The sequence below is a fragment of the Ascaphus truei genome, chromosome 4, assembly GCF_040206685.1.
Source record: "Ascaphus truei isolate aAscTru1 chromosome 4, aAscTru1.hap1, whole genome shotgun sequence".
Lineage (NCBI taxonomy): Eukaryota > Metazoa > Chordata > Amphibia > Anura > Ascaphidae > Ascaphus > Ascaphus truei.
The window spans coordinates 214866639-214892486 of record NC_134486.1 but is presented as its reverse complement, the minus strand read 5'-3'; the positions used below and the strand labels follow the sequence as shown (position 1 = coordinate 214892486).

The window sequence follows — 25848 nt, the reverse complement described above, 5'->3', positions numbered from 1 at the left end:
CAAGCCTTGTCCAGGGAATGAAAGTCTGGGAGTCTAAAATGGTGACACCAGGTACTGCAGAAAAATGCAAGGTGTTTTTTAATTTTTTTTTTATTATTATAAGGGAGTTTTACTCAGGTAGAAAATGCACAGCAAATCCTACAGAACACTTTGTGGCAAATAAAACCCTGCAAGATCCCAAATGGGGTTTCCAAAAACCAAAACAAAAGTACTTATCTTCCTCCAATACAATTGGATGGGGTCTGCTGAAGGAGGAAGGCAGAGAATCTGTTCCGGCGAGGTCCAGAGATGGCCTTTGTTTTCTATCACGGGGACTTCAGGAGCCGGTAGGACCTCGGTGGCCGGAACAGCAGGGAAGGCGAGAATTGTTGGGGTCACTGGCTGAGGTCGGTGGAAGGTGGCAAGCAGGATCGTCGGGTCACAGGCAGGGATCGGTGGCAGGCGGCAAGAAAGGATCGTCGGGGTCCAGGCAGGGGTAAGCAGCAGGAACCAGGGCAGGGGAGCAGGAACTGAGACTAGGGACTCACAAGCAGGAAACAAAGGGGGACAAGTTAGAACACTAGCAAGGGCCTTTAAAATGAATCAGGACGCTAAAAGAACAGAAGCAGAGGCATGGGCATAAGGAGTCAGGACACAAAACAAAGGCAAGGTAGAAACGGTAAACTATAAGGACAGAGTAAAGGACCAACAAGAGGAGACAGACTGAGAGGAACCCCAGATCAGACAGAAACAGCACACCCGGTGGAAAGACATGGGAACTGTGGCTGGGAGCAGGATGTCTAGGAAGACTGACAGCGTGCTACATGTCTCTGTTCTCTGACAAAGAAGAAACATGCTGTTCAAGTCACCATTAAAAAGAAAAGTTTTCTTAATTCACATTAAAACCAAAGAATACAAATCAAGATTTGTTTAAGGAAGTCAAATTAAGTTGCCCCTTTTTAAGACAGTGCTATTCCAATTATGACGGAAGATGCCTAGTGCGTAAAATAACATTTACTCATTTAAAAATGTTTTCGTTTTGGCATCACCCACCTGGAAACCTTCTACGTGATATCTGAATGAACACTGCACTTTGCACTCTGTAGTGATAATTTTAAAAAGTTGTAAATGCTGTATAGAATTCTCTGTTTTCATCTTATGTATTGTTGTTATTATTTGACAGTACACCTAACAAAGATGAAGTATTGACTGAATCTGAGGCCAAATTAGATGCTGTCCGACAGAAAATTAAGCAGGTAGCTCAAGAACTTGTGGGAGAAGACATGTATCAATACCACAGAGCTTTTACACCTGGTAAGAACAAATGGCAGTCAATTAATAGAAACACCACATTCTTCTGTTTGCAATAATAATTTTTTTTTCAGTGAATTGGGTGCACATTGCTAAACCGAACCTTGGTTCAATTACAGATTTTTTATGTTGGTGCAACTTGTAGCTCATTGAGCCTGGTTTCAATAATTATTTTTGTTCCTCTAATTAGCTTATGTCCTTTACCAGTGGCTCTCAAACTGTGGTTACTGGCCATTGATGGTCCCAGAAGACTGTAGTGGTGGTCTCTGAAGACCTTTCAAAATGTACACCAAACAGCTCTCTGCTTTAGTGTAAGCATATTGCGAATGGACTAACAGGCTGATTTGTATATGGAGGCCGTGTGTGTGTGTGATTATATACTCGGACCCTCGCCTGGGGGCGAGTTGATTTTGTGAGCTGGTCAGGCGGCGGCAGGGCAGAATCCAGACAGGAGCGGAAGAAGAAGCTGGCGGCAGGAGAAGACGATGACCATGGTAGCAGGCCGCGTTAGATTGCGAAAGGCGGGCAGCGGCAGCAGAAGGAGAGTGAGTATTAATATCCATGTGAGCAGCAGGAGAAAAGCCGGCTGCCTGACCCAGTCTTCAGTAGGGGTGTTGGCGAGTGCCTTTTTTGGGGGGGAGCAAGCAACATTTTGGATGATTTGTCTAATAGAGATATATATATATATATATATATATATATATATATATATCTCTATCACTCCAAACGATCTGTCAACTTGGGAACTGCTGCTCTGTATGGGCAACATAAACTTCTGTTTTTAATATTTTGCACGATCGTTGTGCAGCATAAAAAAAGAAAAGGCCTTAAAGCTAGTAAAATTACAAAGATTAATGATCTGAACATGCCTATCAGACTACCTGTAAATCCTAAAGAAATTTTATTTAACTTTTTTAGTGTTCTCCCAAAACAAAATTCTACAGAAAGTTTTATATTTTTTATTGAGTGGCAAAGGGGAACATTTTAATTATAACTTGAACAGCTCCAATTACTGAAATGTATTTATTGTGGTTTTTTTTTCTACCCAGCGTAATCTACAATTAACAAATTCTGAATCCGTTAGAAGCAATCCAAGCAGCACTTAAAACAAACAATAGTTTTTTTTTAATATAAGCAGTCTTTGATTACTTTTATTGAAAACTAATTGTCTAAGCTGCCGATCGATTAGTTCTCCAGTGATCGATCAGGAAAGATCCTGCTTCCCAGGGTTCACTAAATGGCTGTTTTTCAGTTTCAATCAGTCCTTCAGTCAGTGTAACTCAGCAGCTACAATGTATTCTTAAAATACGAAGGTAACATTTATCTATTACCGTTTGTAGCTCAAACTGTCGGGAATATTGGAAACAAATGATCACAAACAGGAAAGTGTTGCAACGATCTTGCACTGCTGGGGAACTGTGTTAAAACCTGATATGTATGTATGTCTTTATATAGTGCCATTAATGTACATAGTGCTTCACAGCAGTAATACATGTGACAATCCTATAAATAACAAATAACACACAAAGGGAAGAAGTGCTTCAGCAATAAATGTAACCTTTAGAAAAAGGTGTCCCTGATCCGAAGAGCTTACAATCTAATTGGTTGGTAGGAAGAACGTACAGAGACAGTAGTAGGGTGTTCTGGTAAGTGCGTCTGCAAGGGGACAAGGCTTATGTAGGAGGTGTAAATTATCAACCATGGAGTAGCTCGTATGCTTCCTTTAGCAAGTGTGTTTTAAGCTGGATCTTAAAGGTGGATAGAGAGTGTGCTAGTCGGATATTGAGAGTAAGGGCATTCCAGGGTGTGCGGCATTCGGCGAGAAAGGTTTAAGGCAGGAGAGCGTTTTAGATACAAAAGGGGTAGATAGAAGACATCCTTGAGCAGAACGCAAGAGTTGGGATGGTGTATAGCGTGAAATTAGGCCTGAGATGTAAGGAGGAGTAGAAGAGTATAAAGCTTTAAAAGTCAGGAGGAGAATTAGTGTGTGATACGGGATTTGATAGGAAGCCAGGAGAGGGAGTTCAGCAGGGGAGATGCTGAGACAGATTTAGGAAAGGTAGCGTGATTCTGGCAGCTGCATTTAGGATAGATTGGAAGGGAGACAGGTGAGAAGCAGGAATGCTGGACAGCAGGAGGTTACAGTAATCGAGACAGGAGAGAATGAGTGTCTGTGTCAGAGTTTTAGCAGTCAAGGAACTTGGGCGTGTCTTTGTAATATTGCGGAGGACAAAACGACAGGTTTTAGCTACCTTTTTGAATGTGAGAGGAGAATGTGAGAGGGGAGTCGAGTGTGACCCCTAGACAGCGTGCTTGGGCTACTGGGTGAATGATAATACTTCCAACAGTAATGTGGAAGGAGGTAGAAGGGTCAGGTTTGTGAGGAAGTATGAGGAGCTCCGTTTTTGCCATGTTAAGTTTAAGTCGGCGGAGGACCATCCAGGATGATATACCAGAGAGACATTCAAATGTTTGGTCTGTACAGCTGGTGTAAGGTCAGGGATTGAAAAGTAAATGTGTGTGTCATCAGCATAGAGGTGATATTTGAACCCAAGAGATGTGATTAGATCACCTAGAAAGAGTGTAAAGAGAAGAGGTCCCAGGACAGAGCCCTGGGGTACCCCCACAGAGAGATCGGTAGAGGAGGAGGAAGTGTTGGCAAAAGAGACACTGAAAGTGCTATGGGAGAGGTAAGAGGAGATCCAGGATAGAGCTTTGTTACGAATACCAGGAGTATGGAGAATGTGAAGGAGAAGAGGGTGGTCCACAAAATCAAAAGCTGCAGAGCGGTTGAGTAATATGAGCAGAGTGTAATGACCTCTGTCTTTGGCGGCATGGAGGTCATTAGTTATTTTAGTGAGGGCTGTTTCAGTGGAGTGAGCAGTGCGGAAGCGAGATTGTAGAGTGTCACGGGAAACCAGGTACTTACACCTTTTTTACCGGGATCATTCACTGAGCAAAATAAGATACTAAAACAAATTGTCATTTATTCCATTGAAACAGACGTACACACAGTGAATTACAAAATACAGAAGAAAACACAGTTACTGGGGGTCTGGGCTGCAAAACTAGACTTTCCTAGGTAAAATAGAAAAGAAAACAAAGTCTTTAGGTTGACCGGGACTTGGGCCGAAATATCCTGGAATTCAAATCGGCGTGAAGTTCCTGACGCCACTGGTCTTTCGTCCGGAGATGCCGAAATCCGTTGACCGGGAGTTAGTACCAAACGTCTTGGAAATATTTTTGGCTTGCAATCCTAGCCGCGACCGCTACGTTCTCAGAACTTGGCCCGAAAAGTGGGACTTAGAAAATATTCCGCCTTGACATTTCTGAAGCCGGCTCGCTGCCATTTCTCCGAGAGCATCTTTTGGGCGTTTCACATTTACCGCTGCTGTTCTCACGCTCTCGTCTGGATTGACTGAGGCATCCTTCTAGTATTTCAGAGTTCATTCATGAAATATGGCAGCCAATCTGAGTGTGGGAAAAATCTTACCAGTCTATCTAAGCCGGGCATGTGTGGATTCAGATTCTAACAAGGGCATACGCCAATCTGGCACTTCTGCTGCTTGTCAGGCAGAAGCCACCCGCTGAGTTAATGCCATCACAGTCTGGTCTGGGGCAAATAGTGGTCCGATGACTTCCATTCATCCCAGGACATGAGTACTTGAGTCTAAGACTGCGCTTATAGTGACAGCGACGCGACATCGCGTCAAAACAAATGCATTGCCGCTGTCTTGTGCACTTATAGTAGGAGCGACGGCTTGGTCGCGATCGCTGGAAGTTATCTCAATTTGATTTTTCCAGCGACTGCAGCTCGACGTCGCCGGCACTATAAGCGTAGCCTAACTCTGGCCCAAATGGCTTTCACACCTTGGCAACCTCTGAGGCTTTCATGTCCGGGACCCGAGCAGACTTGATGGCACCAAGCTTGGTTGCCACATGGTCTCTTGGAACCGTGGACCTGGAAGTCACCAGCTCATATACCGTGCACAAGCATTTATACACTTTAAACATACCTGTTTAATAAAATATGCTTTACACTGCTATACTGTCTTAAGTCTTTTGGTTATGAGGGATAGAATGAGAATCTGAACTTTTATTCCCACTAGCCATATCCCCCACACACTGCAAACCTGACTTAGACTTTTAAAATCCTCACAGCTGTATGTATAGCTGGAGCACCCCCAGAATCCCTATACCACGTTCTGGGTGATCAGGGCATTAACTGGGCATCCCCTTATACTAGGGTCCCCTTTACCATTCAGGTGATACCTTGCACCCCTATACCCCATTTACCTTTCTGGTCTGTGCTGAAGCAGGGAATCCAAGCGGTGAGTCGCGTAAGCGTTTTCAAGGCAGGAGCATTTTATGTATCCGGGATTTCGACCTGATGTCCGGTGTACATTTTTGGGGATCTAGCAACTCTGGTCCCTGATTACCTTGGCACAACAATCTGAAAAGACTTTCTCCGAAAAACCCACCCTGAAACCCATAGCCTAGCAATCTCTGCTTGCTGGCACTCCTGGAAAGGTAAAACACAGAAAATTCTGTATTGTCGCATAATTTTACACAATGCATTTACAAACACTGGGCTCAAGTGCTGACACTCCCGAACCCAAGACCTGGATCAGTGGTAACCAAGTGGGCTTAACCTTTGTGAGCCTGGTTACCCCCTCACCGTCAAAAATAGGTGTTGATTTATAGCACCGATCCAAGTATAGGTCTGCTTCAGACTTATCAGGCAACGTGCGTCAGCCATTTTGAAATGTAGTCCTCCGGGTCTGTGATATCCTCTGGCACCCCTCTCAGCCGAATATTATTACGCCTGTCTCTGTTCTCTGTGTATTCTTGTTTGTCGGATTAGTTATTTATCAGGGCTTTTAGATGGGCAGTTGCTTTTTCATTTTTTGGGGGAGATTTAATCGTTTTATCCAGTCGTTTTTCCATTGCATCGGTACGACTGCCTGTGCTATTGATATCTCTCCTCAACTCTGCCATTTCTCTTTGAAAAAATATTTTTATTTCGCCGCAGAATTCTTTTAGGTCTCTCTGTGTGACCAACTGCTGGTCTCTATCATTTCCTTGATCTTCCGACCTGTCTCCTTCCGAGTCGGAACACTCCCGTGGGGTCGGGGCCCTTGAACTTGACGCACGCGGCAAACCTCCTTTGTTAAAATAATCTGTTAAAACGGAGGTAGATCGCCGCGATTTTGCTCTCGTTGCCATCTCTAAGTATTCCGATTCTTGTTTAGTATTTTGGTTCACCTTTTTGTGTAATATCGCTGATTTAATGCTTAATTAGTGTCGTGAGGGATGGAGCTTACACTCGAAGCTATACACTTAGTCATTGCGCATGCGCCTCCTTTAAATTCTACTCTTAATGCCATTTTTTGAGTTTTAATAATCTGAGCATCTTTTGATTTCTATAGCAGGCGTTAGCACACTTCCCCAGCAGTGCAAGACTTTTGTAAACACTATCCTGTTTGTGATTTGTTGCCAATATTCCTAGCAGTTTGATCTGTGACTTGTAACAATAGAAAATATTACCTTGGTAATATAAACATACATTATAGCTACTGAGTTATGCTATCTGAAGGATTCAATTGAAACTGAAAGACAACCATTTAATGAACCCTGGGATGCAGGATTTTGCTGATCGGTCACGGGAGAACGAATTGATCTGCAGCTTAGGTAATTAGTTTTAATTAAAGTTAATCAAAGGCTGTGTGTGTATATATGTGTGTGTGTGTATATATGTGTGTGTGTGTATATATGTATATGTATATAATGTGTATATATTTAAAAAATATATAAGCTGTTTGAAGTAAGTACAGTATTATCCAATAAAGTGGTTAAAAACGTATTTTTTTTTTTTGTTTTTATCCGGGCACCCTTAACCACAGTGCTAAGTTGCTGAGGCACCCCTCCAACAGGATAGGGTCACAAGCAGAGAGACAGACAGTCAGAAGGGGCAGAGGAGTCGCAGAAAACACACACAACAGAACAAATACACAGGACAGAGACACACAACCTCACCTCTTTACTGCCCATACTGCTTCCTCCTCATCTGCTTGGCTACACCCTGCAGGCTCCTGACACCGCCTCCTGATTGGCTGCATTACCCAGCAGCAGCCATCCAGGATAGAGGAAACTGTCCTGCTCTGGGAGATGTGGGAAATCCAGCAGCACCCTTTTGATCTTCTCCCGGAACCCCAGGGTACCGCTGAACCCTGGTTTGGAAACACTGATGAAATACTACAGAACTGTTTTTGTTATTGTACGATATTGCATGAACAGCTCCTTTAATTAATGCTAGATTTAGTATTCTAAAATAATCACTGGGACCTGACATAAACAAGTATATACAACTCAACCCCGTTATAACGTGATTTGTTACAACACGAATCCGCTTATAACGCGATGCAAGCGTGGCTCCCAATTTTCGTATTTGTGAATACTTTACAACACGATTATTGGTATCTTAAATACTTTATTGTGCAACGCATACAATTGTACATTATTTCTAACGCGATCTGCTTATAACGCGATGTGATTCTTTGGACCCCAAGCACAGCGTTATAAGGGGGTTCAGCTGTACTTTTAAATATTCACAATCCATCCAAATAGTATTTCACAAAAATAAAATAAGTTAAAGCACTCTGATTTTGTACACATGTAATTAATAATAACTTAAATGAGTGAAAGTAAGTGACTGTAATCTAATACAATCTCTAAATAACTCCTGTGGATTGCTGTTTTAAATACATGCACTGTTTTCATTGCTGTAAATGAAGAAACGTGCTAGGGTGGGGTGTAAGTAAGAGATCTCTTCCCCATGTGTAGATTGAAATGGCAAGACGTGCAGACTTACACACACTTCCAGAGCAAACTCCATATACACTAGTCACCTAAAACCTGCTTTGGACTTAGGGCAAATTACTTGTATATTAATCATGTCTGGAGTAAAGCCAAAGGCAGAAAGGGATGTATAGTTGATTGCGAAAAGAATAGGATCCTTCACCTTAGAAATGTTAAACAAAGGATATCCATTGTCTCTAGAACTGGGGCTTAATATTTTGAGTCACTGTATTTGAGTGATTTGTTTTCCCTAGAGGAAAAAAATATATATATTTACTCCTGGAGCTTCCTTTATTGAAGTAAAGGAACCGGTTGTATTTTTCTATTGTAGTGTAACAATTACCCTTCTCTAGAATAACTTAAAAATATTTTAGGAAATAGGACTATTGTAGAAGTGTAATAAGCTTCTGTTGCACATAATGTATCTGCCATACATGTGAAGATAACTTTTTCTAATAATTGATTGTAAATTATAGTTGAAGTGGTTCAACAGAGATACAAACCTAGAATTTTGAGTAACTTATTATATATATACATGGAGCTTATTTGTGAAAAGTCTGTTTCCAAACTGTTTCAGTGTAATATTAAATGGCTCATGAATTGATAGGTTTCTGCTTCTGACACTTCTAATTTTAAAATGTGCAGGTAAGATCTTTGCAATTTACAGCAAAACATTATTTTTTATCTGTATTGTTGATCTTTACTTTTATTATTTTCCTTTTCGAAACTGGTAAGAGAATGATCCGTTTCTACATGTTTTCTGTAACCCCACTCCTTGATTAAATAAAACCAAATGCCAAGAAAAGTCCCGATGCTCATTAAACTTAAAATGTTAGGAACTAGTTGGGCAATATACTGATATGATGGTAATATGGCAATAATAAGTAATGACGTTAAGTCAATATGTACTGTAAATTATTTTTTTTAACTGATGATGTATTGCGATCAACCATGGAAATCATTAACCTTTGACGAACAGCTGGATCATAGCACCACATCTTGCCTTCTTTACTGAGATTAGCAGCACTCGTATTTTACCTTGAGGATAGCTTTGCGCTGTGTTTACCCAATTCCACTGGTTACATTCCTTACCCCCATCTCTGAGGAAGTGAGGGTATTTTATTTAAAAAAAAAAAAATGTAGTTTATTTAAAAACACATTACATTTGTAATACATTTTAAAACCAAATACCTTCCACATTTTTATTATAGGAAAACTATACAGGCAGTCCTCGGTTATCCAACGGAATCCGTTCTGGAAGTTGCGTTGGATAGTGAAACCGTTGTAAAGTGAGTCCCATGTTAATTAGTGGCGGTGAGCGTTGGATAACGCATTCCGGCATCGAAAAACGGCCGGCAGGGTTGCATTGTAAAGCGTTGCATATGCCATTCGTTGTAAAGTGAAACGTTGGATAACGAAGACTACCTGTACTTTCAAACTAGTTATTTTTGTTTGTGTTTTAGTGTTCTTTTCTGTGCATACTATTCAGCAGACATCAATATAAATATTATCGTGGCGTGTTTTTTTAATACCATTACCAAGGGAAATGTTTTGTAATTGCCCAACCTTGGTAGGACCTGTTCTGCTTTAATTTACTTCTAATCGACAGTTTGATTCCATGTACCATAACAAATTTATAGTCTGCTTTAATACATTATAATTGTTTTGTCATAGTATGTGAACCTTAAAACCATTTGTTATGGTGTTTCATTGCTTTCTTAAAGAGGCAATCTAAGCGGGTGGATTTATTTTTTTAAACATGGGATTGAAATAGGGGTTCTACAGTGCTGGACCCCATTAATTTCTGCTCCATGGACCTCCTGCTTCCCGAGATACTTAACTCCTTAGGGGGTGCCGATAGCCGCTCACGTAATGGCTGCTTCTCAAAGCTCTCGCACCCAACGGGCCAATCTGAAGCCATGTCATCATCCAGTGCGGCTTCCTATAGGCCTGCGTTATGCGGAGCTTTAAAAAGCAGAGAGATACTGACACCCTCTTCGGTATCTCTGGTAGCAAGTGGTCCTCAAAGCTGAAATGAATGGGTAGACCCCCTGCTTCAATCCTATGTAATTAAAAAAGCTACAAAATGTGCCCGCTTGGATTGCTCCTTTAAGCTGCATTGGTAAATGCAATATCAGCTTGGCCACATTGAAAAAACATAGTTCAATAACTTAACAGGTATATCTATTTTGGAGAGGTGTATTCTGTAAATGTAAATTGCACTCAAGGATTTTGAAATCTAAAAGCTCATGTACAACAAGTTCAACAGATGATGAATTCCGGTTTTCAGGCACGTTCAGAAAATTAAAATGAGTGCACCTTACATGGGGAGCTAATGCAAAAGGCTACTGTCCCCCTGCTTGAACAGCTGCAGTCATAAAAGCCTATCCAGGGGAAGTGCTTTACGTGTGTTTGATACTCTTAATACTTTAACGTATCCACTCCTTTCCATACAGGGCTTCAAGAGTATGTAGAAGCTGTCACTTTCCAGAATTTTATTAAAACGAGTACCCTTGTTAGCATTGAAGATATCAACAAACAGTTAATATTCAAGGAAGATTTTGAAAAGGTGCTTGATGCTGTAAGTACCATTTTGTTCGTGTTTCTCTTCTTTTTATTTCTTCTTATGATTAAGATTCATATTTAAGGTCCACTGCTTAAATCCACCCTTTATTGAAATTGTCTGCTCCTTCCCACTGGTATTTCCACACATAGGAAGCATTTCATTTTCCTGTGTGCTACACCAGGCATAGGCAATAAAGATCTTTCATCAAACTTTTTAAAAGAGGAAAAGGAAGTGACCAAAACTTGTCGGTAAACAAAGCACGTTTCAAATGTGCACATTCTGGAAAAGCCACAAGCGAAAGAACAGAGCCAAATTTCAAAGGTTTTTTTCTTTTACTGATGTCATTCTCTTGAGACCTTGTTCGCATAAGATTGTATTTTTGGATTACTACAAAAGCAGTTAATTGGTATCACCATTGTTTCTTATGTCGGAGGTGGATACTCTTTTCTATTATTAGCAATGGTCAATCAATTGCAAATCTGGATGCCGACAAACCCAGTCCATAAGTGGTTTGCATATTGAGTTAGAAGTCAGGCCAATGTCATGTTTCTAAAGGTTGGACAATAAATAACTCAAGTAGACTTTGTCTTAGTAAAGAATTTATTCTGCCTCTCGCAAGCAGGGAAACCGCAAGATGAAAAAAAAATGGTTAAAAATAAATATATTACAGCAATTAAACGTATGCACTATTAATTTTTCGTGATTCTCATCATAGTCATGCATTTGGGCAACACCTCCTCATCAATATTCTAATTTCATTAGTTCACTATTTTTATTTTTCTATTTTTGCATTTTGTCTCTTTGTCTGGTACAGTATATTACCAATCTTGACCTTGCTTTTACCCACTTCCCAGCTATCTTCTATCCTTATCACCTTTGCCACTTGCTATTCTGATGCCACCTGCTGCGTTAGGCTCCTCCAAGTCTGGTGGGGCAAATGGTAGTCCGGAGTCATATTTTTGACTAGCCAGATATGTCCATCAGGAGCAATAGCGGAGCACAGCAATGAAAGAACAAGGGGCTACACACCAATGTAGTAGAAATAAAAGTACCTTTAATCCATGGTACACGTGGTGACACGCAGGTAAACCACTCTGACGCGTTTCAGGCCGGAGCCCTTTATCAAAGAGTGAGTTCGCGTCTCGTCAAACTGCTACTCTTATAGACGATCCCCCGCCTCTATACTATATAGAAACAAGGTTCTCCTCCTAGGAGTGTCTCATATCACCTTCCCCTGTTGGACATCACTTACTCCACATTGTCAGATTTTATGATCATAATTGTAATATTCAATACATAATGTTTATATATTACAAAACAGCTCAATCTGCTTGAAGATAAATCTGATACATACTAACATGTTGCTATATTTTTTACATCCACTGTATTTGAGCTTAGATTCATGCTACTTCTGCTTATGTACATATGCTTTTTCTAACATCTGCCAATATTATTGTTTTTGATGAATTCCTACATTATCAGCGTGGTTTTAGTTAACTAGACACATTATTTCTCAAATGATACATTTTGTTAGACAAAATTGACTGATCCGCTGCCGTTTTATAAATTTCATTACATGGAGAATGTTTATTAGCTAAATTTGAGTCCCCTGCTTATATCTTCGTCCATTCGAATAGTTCGTTGTTTTTAAATATTTTTTCAATCATGCATGTCTATATATCTTTTATCATGTATGTTTTATGTTATGTGAATTGTATAACCATGTTGGTTATTGTATCTCCTCGTCATCTGCACTTTTGTTTCCGATGGTGTTGCTCTGTTAAGAATTTCGCGCCAATCCATCGCGCGTCACTGGTTGCTGGGGGCGGGGGATCGTATATAAGAGTAGCAGTTTGACGAGACGCGAACTCACTCTTTGATAAAGGGCTACGGCCTGAAACGCGTTAGAGTGGTTTACCTGCGTGTCACCACGTGTACCATGGATTAAAGGTACTTTTATTTCTACTACATTGGTGTGTAGCCCCTTGTTCTTTCATTGCTGTGCTCTGCTATTGCTCCTGATGGACATATCTTGCTATTGCCTATTTGCGTGATGCACGGATGGACTGCGACACATGTGAGTACTCACCTTCCCCTCTTTTCATGATTGGAGGTATTGAGACTTTACATAGGTGCTACTCCAGGGTGACTATCCTAGTGGTATTTTCATAGAGGATTCATTATCTACCAGACATTGTCTGGAACCACTATATGTACTGTCCTATTATTCAATCCCTATAGGAGTTTACATGCATCAGGTCCAGAGTCTCACAAGACTGTATTATAGGTTCATCCAATACCTAACAACTTCATTATACAAATACTTTATTGCAATATATGTTCATTTGTACTATTGAGCACCGTTTCTTGGACTTGGTTCATATACACATATTTTTGACTAGAGCCGGCCGTCTGATGGATAGTATTTTACTGTCTAGGTTCAGGACTGTGCCGAATCTGCTTCACAGAATCATTGAGTGATTTTCTACTCTCATCTCTAATGCACAACGTATGTGTCCGATGTACTAGAAGTTAGACACTGTTATAATAGTATAAATAAATGATTGTGTTTGTTAGGAATTACGTTCTAAGAAACTAATAATATGTGCCCGGTCGTATTAGGGATCGTTGGCAAACGTGTGGATAGTTGGCAGTTTAGTGAATCAGCCGATCACACGCCCTGTTCCAGTTTCCCTCCCAACCAATAGGAGAAGGACTCTGGTATTATTAGTGTAGGTAGCTCGGATCACCAATCACTCCTGACGAAGTTGGACAAGAGCCAACGAAAATCGTTGAGTGAGCAAAAGGAGGAGACGTAAACGACGGAACCGGAGAATCGTGACGCCAAAGTTCTATGCGCAGCCGAGTGCCATTTCCAGCGGCTGCACTAGGAAAGAACACAAGGCAAACCAGAGAGCAGAGACATCCACCGGAATCCTACGTCGGAGGGGAGAGAGAGGATCCTGAACTAAAAGATACCTTTTGATGCCCTGAATGACATTACCAAATGTGTGTGTGCATCCACAGGGACTATTTTATATGTGCATGCTGTATTAAAGTTTCTTTTACATCTTGCGCTATTGGTCCCTTTTTCTCCTATCCCTGCTAAGATCCAATTGTAACTGCACCTTCAACTACAACCATCGTTCCACTCACAACTGCCACATTATGAAAAGGCTGCTGTTTATCTACTCTGTCTGCCAAACAACCACTCCCTCACCTTGTTTTTACCTAAGTCTTCTGCTTGGTCTGAGCCTCCCTGAGATTAGCCTGTGCCAACCCCATGAGCTTTTCTAACCGGTCCCTGAGATCTACCACATACTTTAGCACGGAAGCATCAGTATTGGTAGTCTCCCCTTCCCATCCCTCATGGATATTGAAGGTCGAAGGGTGAGAAGCCAGTAGATTTTTGCAGTACCTCTCGGTATGTAAACGGCAAGTGCTGCAGGTGTATCTCCCAGTCTTTTCCTTCAGCCTCTATAAATGCCGAAGCATCTGCTTCAGGGTACCATTGAACCTGTCACATAAACAGTTTTTCTGGGGGTGGTAGGAGGTTGTGCGCTGGTTCTTCACCCCGCACGAATCCCAGAGACACTGTAGTAATTCACTCATGAATTGCGACCCATGGGTCAGTGTCACGGGAGACAAGGTTTCTTAACACCTTTTTATTACCGGGTTCATTGATTGAGCAAAACAAGATGGTAAAGTAAAATAAATGGTAATTTATTTCACGAAAAGACATACACACAATGTAACACAATTCACAAGGTTAACACACTTACTGGGAACAGGGCTAACAAATAAATCAGTTTCTGGAACAATATTCACCAAGATTACCTTTTTAGAGCACTTTCCAATGACTGGGTAGTTACTCACAAAAGTCCTGGAACTGTTTTCGGCATGCAATGCCAGACGCGACCACTACGTTCTCAAAAGCGGGACGTAGGAACTTTTCTGAGTTCAAAATCTTTGAAGCCGGCTCGCGTTTATTCAGTCCAGAGCATCTTTGAATTTGCCGCTGTTGGTTTGGCGCTTGGAATCTGCGCTCCTGATTGATTGGCTGCAAGCTCTCTTAAGGTTTTCAGGCTTTCATTCGCTAACCTGGGCAGCCTATCAGAGCGTGGGAATGCTCCTGCCAGCCAATCACCGATTTTACAGTATTGTAAAGCCGGGAGGGCACCTTTTCTCAGGTTGTAAAGGGGAATGCTCCAACCTGGCACCTCTGCCTCTTTGCATACCAAGCCACCCGCTGCCCAGGCTCCACAGAGTCTGGGTTCTGGCAAATGGTTGCCGGATAGCCTTGTGTTAGCCCTGGATGTGGGTACTCAAGCAGAACTGCAGTACCCTGCACCTGTTCTAACACCTTGACATCCCTGGGGCTTTCAAGTACGGACTCCACATAGACACCGAGGCACCAAGCTTGGTTGCCATCTGGGCTGGCACATCCATGAGCTGAATCCATGACTTAGAAAATCCCTCAGGTCATATACAGGTTATCAATATGTATATATATATATATATATATATATATATATATATATATATATATATATATATATATATATATATTTTAAACTTTAACTATTTAATAAAATATATTGTGTTGTGTTTTCTGTGTGCTAAAAGGTATGAGTTCCTATTCTGGTGTCAGGGATGGAGTGAGTGTACAGGCATACCCCGCATTAACGTACCGGAGCATGTATGTAAAGCGAAAATGTACCTAAAGTGAAGCACTCCCTTTTTCCCACTTATCGATGCATGTACTGTACTGCAATCGTCATATACGGGCATAACTGATATAAATAACACATGTGTAACAGGCTCTATAGTCTCCCCGCTTACGCACAGCTTCGGTACAGGTAGGGAGCCAGTATTGCCGTTCAGGACGTGTTGACAGGCGCATGTGTGAGCTGCCGTTTGCCTATTGAGGGATATGTACTTACTCGCGAGTGTACTTAAAGTGAGTGTACTTAAACCGGGGTATGCCTATATATATTCCCTACATTCACTAGCCTCATTCTTGGCACACATTATAAAAATAGCTTTGAAAACTCTTAGACACTGTGATCAGGCTCAGCTTTATAACTTAGCTGGAGCATCCCCTGAACCCCTACACTAGGTTCAGTGTACCTGGGTATGTATCTAGGTATCTCTGCTATTTTGGGGAACCCCTGTTACACTAGGGACTCCGTGTATAGATGCAGATATAGTTTAACCCCTTCATACCCATTTACCTTGTCTGGAAGATGCTGCAGCAGGGATTCTGATGGTGAACCACAATAACGCTTTGAGTCTTAGAGTTTGGCGGAGTAATGTGCTTGGCTGTATCCGAGAATCTCACTCAATTCCCGAATACAACTTTTGGGGTATCCCATAACTTTGGAACCCCGATACATAGACTCATTCTGTTAAGACTTTGTCCGACAAACCCACCCTGAAACTTACAGCCTAGAAATCTCCCGATCCCAGCAACCCAGTAAAGGCAAAAGTCAAATAAATCTTTAATGTCGCAAAATTAGTATACAGTCTCTGCAATGCATTTTCAACATCTGGGTCCCAGAGCTGACACTCTAGGACCCCCACACACGGGTCATGGGTAACCAGGTGGACTTGACCTTAATTCATGATCCTGGTTAATCCTTTCACCGTCACAGTCAGTTAGAATCTCACTACGGAATCCTACTCTAGAGAAAATAACAATGCCTTAGCTACTGTCCTCGCCTCAATGGTGGCACGCGCGACAGCCTCAGGGTACCTGGTTGCAAAATCCACCACTGTGAGGATGTAACCCTTACCAGACCAGCTAGGGATCATAGAGGTCCCACTATATCTATGGCTACTCTCTGGAAGGGTTCCCCTATTACCGGTAGTGGGTTCAGGGGCGCCTTCACACGATCACCTGCCTTACCTACTCGCTGGCAGGCATTTATTTATTTATTTATAAAATATTTTACCAGGAAGTAATACATTGAGAGTTACCTCTCGTTTTCAAGTATGTCCTGGGCACAGAGTAAAACAAATAATACATGGTTACAAATACAGTTACATAAATGAACAAGGTATACATTTATATACAAGACATTGCATGCACAGTTAAAGAAAATATATATTATGAGCGTATGAAACAGTTACAGACCAGATTAAAGTGTGAGACAGCCTTAGATTTGAAAGAACTTAAGCTGGTGGTGGATATGAGAGTCTCTGGTAGGTTGTTCCAGTTTTGGGGTGCACGGAAGGAGAAGGAGGAACGTCCGGATATTTTGTTGAGTCTTGGGACCATGAATAGTCTTTTGGAGTCTGATCTCAGGTGATAGGTACTGCATGTGGTAGGGGTGAGGAGCTTGTTCAGGTAGCTGGGTAGCTTGCCCAGAAAGTATTTGAGGGTGAGACAGGAAAGGTGAACTTTGCGCCTAGACTCTAGTGATGACCAATCTAGTTCTTTGAGCATTTCGCAGTGATGTGTGTTGTAGTTGCATTGGAGAACAAAACGACAAATTGAATTGTAGAGGGTGTCAAGTTTGCTAAGGTGGGTTTGAGGAGCCGAGCCATGTACTATGTCTCCATAGTCAATAATTGGCATTAGCATCTGCTGTGCAATACGCTTTCTGACCAGGAGACTTAGGGAGGATTTGTTCCTGTAAAGTACCCCTAGTTTGGCATAGGTCTTGGTTGTCAGGGTATCAATGTGCATCCCGAATGTTAAGTGGGAGTCAAACCATAAGCCCAGGTATTTAAAACTAGTGACAGGTGTTAGGGTGGTTTTAGCGTTGGTTCTAATCAGGAGCTCAGTCACTGGAAGCTTTACAAATTTAGTCTTGGTCCCAAATACCATTGTTACAGTCTTGTCAGTGTTTAAAAACAGTTTGTTTTGGGAAATCCAGTTTTCGAGTCTCAAAAAGTCAGACTGAAGTATGTGTTGAAGGTCAGAGAGGCTATGGCTGTGTGCATACAGGATTGTGTCATCTGCATACATGTGTATTGAGGCTTCCTTACAAGCTGTGGGAAGATCATTAATGAACACTGAGAAGAGTAGGGGCCCCAGAACAGAGCCTTGCGGGACACCACAGGTGATATCCAGGGGGTTGGAGTTAGAGCCTGAGATGGACACATGTTGGGATCTTCCTGATAGGTAGGACTGAAACCAGTTTAAAGCATGTTTCCCTATTCCAGAGCTCTGGAGTTTGTTAAGCAGGATAGCATGATCAACTGTGTCAAAAGCCTTTGCAAAATCTAGGAATACTGCACCAGTGAGTTGTCCCCGTTCCATTCCACACTGGATTTCATTGCAAACTTTTAGCAGGGTAGTTACGGTGGAGTGTTTGGGACGAAACCCAGACTGGAATTGGCTAGGGAAATTTGTCTTGGTGTAGAACTCGCTTAATTGGGAGTGGACACATTTTTCCATAACTTTGGATAGAATTGGGAGAAGTGAGATTGGCCTGTAGTTTGAGACAGTGTTTTTGTCCCCACTTTTGAAGATTGGGACAACTCTGGCAGTTTTCCAGGTCTTAGGGATATGGCCTGCAGACAGGATAGAGTTGACTATGGACGCAATTGGTTTGGCAATGGCTGGGGCACCAAGTCGTAGGAACCTAGATTGTAGTAAGTCGGGTCCACATTGGCTGCTTAGTTTTAGTTTGAGGAGCGCTTGTGTAATCTCCTCTTCAGATACTGGGCTAAATTGAAAATTGTGGGCAGTGTTGGGAGGGGGTGGGACTATAGGGGTACTCCCAGGATGAGATTCAGGTTTGGGGTTTGTGCTGCGTTTCGCTAATAAGTTAGTGGCACACCCCACAAAGTAATCATTGAATGCATTTGCAATGTCAGTGGGGTTTGTCAGAGTAATATCCCCCTTAGTGATATTACTTGGTTGTTGATGGTTAGGAGGCTGGAATATATTGTTGATAACCTTCCAGAAATTAGCTGGGTTTGATGTATTCTGGAGGAGATTGTCAGAGTAATATTGTGCTTTTGCATGCCTTGTTTGCCTTGTGCACACGTTCCGCAGGCATCTGTAGTGATTGAGATCCTTGGTAGTGCCAGTTACTTTGTAGCTTTTCCACAAGGCATCCCTGAACTGGTAGAGTTCTATAAGGTCAGGTGTAACCCATGGAAGGTGGGCCCCCCGTACCCTTATTTTGCGTAGTGGAGCATGGGTATCGCAGAGTTTTAAGAACTCGGATTGGAAATAGTCGAGCGCAGAATCAGGGTCGGGAATTAAATCGATTCTGTGCCATGGGCAGTTGGTAAGGTCATCCAGAAACTGTTGTGGGTTAAAGTTTTTAAATGTTCTAGTGAGGAGAACTTTGGGGCTTGAATGGGGCGGTTTAATTTTCCTTACACAGTACACTATTGCATGGTCACTGAAAATGTCAGGAAGGATGCCAGAGGATTGGATTCTGCTGGGGTTTGAGGAGAGAATCCAGTCAAGCAAGGAATGGTTGTGTGATTTCAGGTTTGTTCGTGTGGGTTGGGAAATGAGTTGCGATAGGTTAAGTGACTTGAGTTGTATCTGGATTTTGTGGTTTTTAGGGTCAAGCCAATTGAAGTTGAAATCCCCAAGAACTAGCAGCTCACTCTTCTCATTCAGAGAGGAAATGGAGCCAAGAAATTGGGTGATATCAGTCAGGGATTGTAGAAGGGCTTTAGGGGGGCGGTAGATGCCAGCAAGCAAGATGGGCTTAGAAAAGGGGAGGCAGATTTTGCCAACTAGAGTTTCAAAAGAGGGTGGACTTGGTGGGCAATGTAGCAGTGTAAATTGTAAGGTGTCTGCAATATAAAATAACACCCCTCCTCCTCTCTTTGACCTATCTCTCCTAAAAATGGAGTATCCCTGAATGGCGATATTTGCATCAGGGGTTTTAGAGGATAGCCATGTTTCTGTAAGAACGATGGCTTTGGGTTTATGCATAAGGCACCATGCCCTTAGTTCGTCTAGTTTGGGCAGCAGGCTCCGGATGTTTATATGGGCGACAGATAGCCCTTTTTGGAATTTAAAGGTGGAATTCTCAGGGGCATGGGACAGAGCTGAAATGGGAGGACCTGGGTTAGTTTCAATATCACCTGCTAGAGAGAGTAATAGTATGAGAAGAAATTTGGGTAGTTGTTTACAAGTTGTAGATTTGTGGTGTTTTCCATTAGAGTGAGCAGTGGTTGGTGTGCTGGTTTTTAGAGTTCTCCACCAACATTCAGTAGATAGTGCAAGGCTTTTGAGTAGTCCAGTGTGTATGGTGATGTTGGGTGCGGGCCAGGATGGAGGAGTTTGTAGTGGATAGAGGGAGTAACATCTCCATGAGGCCAGGAGAAAGAAAAAAGTTAGAAGACATAGCAGGTTCATGATGCCAGAGGTAGGCAGTGTTGCATGGAGCTGTTATGAGCAGAGTGAGTGTGTGCAGACTAAACAGCAGGGGTGAACCTGTACCTTGTCATGTGTTTTGCTGCATTGCAATGCTAGGGTCAAGTCAGGGTTTCAGTGTTTTGTGCAGTCAGTTTTGGGAGAGGCTGCAGTGAAAGAAGTTGTAAAGGGGTGGGGGGTTAAACTATGCAGGCTAACAAGCATGGGATCATAGTGTGATCTGAATAGCTTACCATTTGTTGTCTTGAGTTAAAGAGTTTGCAGAAAGAAGCAGTCCCCAGTCACCTCTAGTCAAACTGTAGTCTAACTGTATCACTTAAAAACCTCACTGCCTAATGCCTCACTGCCTAATGCAGTTCCTGCCCAATGCAGCTGAGCTGTTAGTATTATACACAAAAAAAGGTCACATGACCCTCCCCCTCCCCAATCAGTCACCTTGTTCCATTTGTTCAATTAACAGCACAGAGTTAAGAGGGGAAAAAAAAAAATTTCCTTTTTACATTCAAACATACTAACTTATATATCAATTCAACAAGGCCAGATTCAGTCTTATACACAGAGTTTCAACATCAGGAACATACTTATATATCAATTCAACAAGGCCAGATTCAGTCTTATACACAGGGTTTCAACATCAGGAACATACTTATATATCAATTCAACAAGGCCAGATTCAGTCTTATACACAGGGTTTCAACATCAGGAACATACTTATATATCAATTCAACAAGTCCAGATTCAGTCTTATACACAGGGTTTCAACATCAGGAACATACTTATATATCAATTCAACAAGGCCAGATTCAGTCTTATACACAGGGTTTCAACATCAGGAACATACTTATATATCAATTCAACAAGGCCAGATTCAGTCTTATACACAGGGTTTCAACATCAGGAACATACTTATATATCAATTCAACAAGGCCAGATTCAGTCTTATACACAGGGTTTCAACATCAGGAACATACTTATATATCAATTCAACAAGGCCAGATTCAGTCTTATACACAGGGTTTCAACATCAGGAACATACTTATATATCAATTCAACAAGGCCAGATTCAGTCTTATACACAGGGTTTCAACATCAGGAACATACTTATATATCAATTCAACAAGGCCAGATTCAGTCTTATACACAGGGTTTCAACATCAGGAACATACTTATATATCAATTCAACAAGGCCAGATTCAGTCTTATACACAGGGTTTCAACATCAGGAACATACTTATATATCAATTCAACAAGGCCAGATTCAGTCTTATACACAGGGTTTCAACATCAGGAACATACTTATATATCAATTCAACAAGGCCAGATTCAGTCTTATACACAGGGTTTCAACATCAGGAACATACTTATATATCAATTCAACAAGGCCAGATTCAGTCTTATACACAGGGTTTCAACATCAGGAACATACTTATATATCAATTCAACAAGGCCAGATTCAGTCTTATACACAGGGTTTCAACATCAGGAACATACTTATATATCAATTCAACAAGGCCAGATTCAGTCTTATACACAGGGTTTCAACATCAGGAACATACCTGTGAAGAGAATGCAATTAGATCCATGTCATATCAGCTGAGGTTATTGGTCTTGCATGAAGAAGGTGAGTATATTAACTATATATATATATATTAACTGTAGTCTAACTGTATCACTTAAAAACCTCACTTTAAATGCCTCACTGCCTAAAGGACCGTCAAAACTGTGCCACTGCCCTTCATGCTCCTGGCCAGTAGAAACGCAGCAGCAGCCGGGCTCTCATTCGAGTGACTCCCTGATGCCCCGCCAGTGGAATAGCATGGGCTACATGCAATTACTGCTGCCTATACTCCCTGGGTACCACTAACTGTCTTCTACCAGTCCACACTCTATCTGGAGCATTAGAATCATGATGTCCATACAAGAGCCCTCGTGCCATAAGTACCGAGCCGACCCAGTCTCAAAGGCAGACTCGAATGCCCGAAGTCTCATGCCCTCTAAGCTGGGATTGGATTGCACCGAGTCCCTGAACTGCGCCCCCAGCTCCGGCCACTCTCCCCCTGTCATTAAGTCAGATGATAGGGGAACAGGTAAATGGGTAGTTAGGTCAGTACAATGTCGCAACTCTGTCTGACTTACCTGCTTGGTCTCCTCAGAGACTCCAGGAGCTGTTGATCCCAAATGCAGGGGGACGGCGAGATCATCAGGTGGCAGGGGTACCAAAGGCTCCCCTGCCTGGGCAAGTGCCCTACTCTTGCTCTTTGTTATCGCTGCAACCAGTGCAGCTTCTCCAGCAGAAGAACAAACAAGATGCCCCAGATCGTTATCAGGAGCACCTCAATATCCAACTCAGGTAAAATACCCATGTCCCTCATGCCTCGACCGGCACCCCAATCGAGAGAGACCCTGGCGACCCTGATTGACCTTGATCCCCCGTCTGGCATGATCACCTGCATCCCTGTTCCCGGGAGCAGATCCTCTGGTCCCACCATATCAGATTGGACCAGAGTGACCGTGGCCTGGAATCGAGCAAGGGTGATCCCCTATGGACACTGGCCTCATGCTTTAGCCGGACATCGTTGGACTGCAAATCGACCGTTGCAATCTGATGTCCCCCGTCTCCAGTGCTGTTCCACTGGCTGCAGGTGTAGATTTCACTGTCTGAGTCCCTTGCTGGGCTGGCTGGACGGCTGCACTCTACTCCTCTGTGTGTGCCTGTCGCATGGCGGTGACTGGCCTCGCAGCTGGAGAACATTGTCCCTGATGGGGATTACCAGACTTTGTCTGGTCTGGACAATCAGGCTTAATATTTTCCATTTTGTTGCACTGATAGCATCTGCGCTCGTGCTTAAACTCTGCTATCTTGGGTGTACCCCCCTCAGCAGCTGGCTTTGGCTTCCAGTGTAGTGGACTGTTCTTTGCCCGAGCCGGACTGGCTCCAATCTGTGCAGATCCCTTTTTGTGTGACAGTGCACGAATAGTCACATACTCATTCACCATGATGGCTACAGCATGGCAAGTTGCTGGTTTGCGGTCAAATACCCAATCCCACACATCAGTGGGACAACTCTGGAGGAGTTGTTCTTTAAACATCAAGTCCAATAAACTATGATATTTGGTGGCATCACTTCCCTCCCACCCACTGCTGAATAAATCTGGATGAAAAATGCAAATACAGATACAGCGGCCATTATTTTAACAAATCACTGTGCCGTTTTCGTGTGCGCTGCTGTACTCCACGTGGCATGAACGCAGCCAATCGCCCCAGGCACACGTGTTTATCACGGTTGCTTTGCTTGAATTTCATGGATTGTGTGCAATTAAATGCAATGAAATGAATGAATTGTAATGTGTACAGTACTGTGCTACTGTGTCAATTTCGGGTGTTTAAAAGCCAGAACACTAAAATGCCATTTTATGCACTCGCCTGCACTCGCGTTTTAAGGTGGTATGGTTGGAAGAAATCTCGTGCCATGACATGGGTATTCCGAGGTATACACTGCGTTATTTGTTAAAATAATGGCCGCTGCATCTGTAGGACTCCTTGCCAGTCTTTTCGCCCGCCCTGAACATACCACGGTATGCCTCCGGTGTGAGGGCATACTGTGTGAGTAGCAAAGACTTTACATGCCTGTAGTCATCGCTGCCCATTGATGAGATCGCCTGGAAGGTCTCCAGGGCTACCCCCAACAATAGCGGTGACAACTACAAACCCAGTCCCGTTCTGGTACAGATGCAGCGGCCGTTATCCAAACTTTTACCTGGGTAAATTTTGCGTCGTGCCCTGTGTAGGTTGCGATGTATTCACTAGTTTTGCCGCGACAGACATAATGGCCCATCGGATTAACACAGCAGGGGTCCTTGCTGTGCAAGTCCTACCAGGGTCTGCCTTTCTGTAATAGATGTGCAGTAAGAGGCTGAATCAGTCACTCTTACTGCGCGCCTCTCACAGGCAATCGCAATGGTTTTATTTAATTTTAAACATTACAGTAATGTAGCAGGGGGTCTCCGGAGCTGAACCGCATTGGTTTTAGGTCCGGGGACCCCCTACTTTCCGAGATACAGGCCCTGTTATGGGATGCCAGTATCTCCTATGCATGGAAATGTCCCGATCATGCATATTTATTTTTTATAAACACAGGATTAATACCACAGGCCGGCGGGGGTCCCCACGGGTGTCCGCAGGCCCCACAGTGCACCCCGGGGGGTACCCACGGTGTCTGTATGCCTCCGGGTGGTCCCCGCTAGGCTCCATTGCCTCATGGGTTGTTCCCACGGATGTCTGGGGGTCCAGACTATACTTTTACATGTCCTAAGTCCCTGGGTATGGTGTGACGGTGGAGGATGGGGGAGGACGACGACCAGGCTCACTAATAAAGGTTAAGCCCGTTTGGTTACCTCTGATCCATGTATTGGGGCTCAGGAGTGTCGGTACTTGAGCCTAACTGTTGTATAACCATATTGTAAAATGATGCGACAATAAAAAAATAGTTTTTTGTTTTTTTTTAACCTTTCCAGGAGTGCCACCAAGCAGAGATTGCTGGGCTATGTGTTTTTAAGTGGGGTTTTGCAGAGAAAATGTTGTCAGAATGTGTCTTAACTAGTCAGGGTCCAGAGTTGCTGGATACCCCAAAAATGTACCCGGGAACAGGTCGGATTCCCAGATACATATAGGCACATTGTCTCGGCAAAATCTCTACTTAAACGCTTGCGCGACTCACCCATGGTCAGGTGACGCAAGACCTTTAAATGCACAGCAGATATCGGCGCCCCATAACGGGGCCTTTGTCTCAGGCGTAACAGACCCAGCAAGTTGGTTTATGAAGGCTACTAGCATAGGCCCCTTAATGTTTAATTAACAATTCATTATTTTAGAAATGTGGGGGATTTGTACTCATGTTTCCTTTTTGTAACACATTTCATATAAAAAATTTTGGCAATAGCAAAATAAATTCTTGTGGCGGTGTATTCTCTTCCTCCCCCCCCCCCCTCTTTCACTTTTGTATCACAATCTTAATTGCATATGTTACAGTTCTTTATATTGCATTGCCAATGAAGACTGATGTCTGGTCTTTATTGAAGTGCTGGAGCTTCCCACATATTGTTACATTAGAATTTTACAGGAACAGTGGGGGATTTCCCATGTGCACTCAAACAAATACATTATATTTATTCACAAATTCTGAGGAGTGCCGTTTGACAATCCATATTACTAATAAACATTAAGTTGTTTTAAATAATTATAGAAAGTTTGAAAGTGTTCAGTTTTAGTAGGGATACTGAAGGGGAGTTAATGTTTATCTTGTATTTCTCAACTGTCTCCGTGGGGAATGTTGGTTATTGTATCTGCTCATCTCCTTAAATCCTTGTCCTGTCTTCCCATCAAGTTGCGCATCACCTACAAAGTTCTCCTCCTTACCTTTAAAGACTCTCCACACATCTGCTTCTTCCTACAAATTAGCTCTGATCTCTCGCTATGTCCCTGCTCATATCCTGTGCTCTGCTCATAACTGTCTCCTTTTCACCTCTAATGCTCTCTCTCGTCTTCCACCCTGTTTAAATTCTCACGCGTCACGGCCTACGTGACCGCTAAGGTAATGAAGCTGCTTTTACTTTATTTCGATAACACAGTATTGAAACAGGGGGTCTCCAGAGCTGAACCGCTTTAATTTCAGCCTCAGGGACCCCCTGCTTCCTGAGTTAAAGGCCCCATTATGGGGTGCTGGTATCTTCCTGCATTGTTTAAATGTCCCGGTCACGTAGGCCATGACGCTGGAGAATT

General features: G+C 42.7%; 1 protein-coding gene across 1 annotated transcript in view; it reads left to right on the top strand.

Annotated features, from left to right (window-relative positions):
• The window catches only part of TSNAX (translin associated factor X), a 57580-nt gene that overhangs the window by 27653 nt on the left and 4079 nt on the right, over positions 1-25848 (top strand). The window contains exons 4-5 of the mRNA XM_075596843.1: positions 1163-1293; positions 10605-10729. Coding sequence (XP_075452958.1) covers positions 1163-1293; positions 10605-10729 — 256 coding nt within the window. The remainder of the gene's footprint in view (positions 1-1162; positions 1294-10604; positions 10730-25848) is intronic.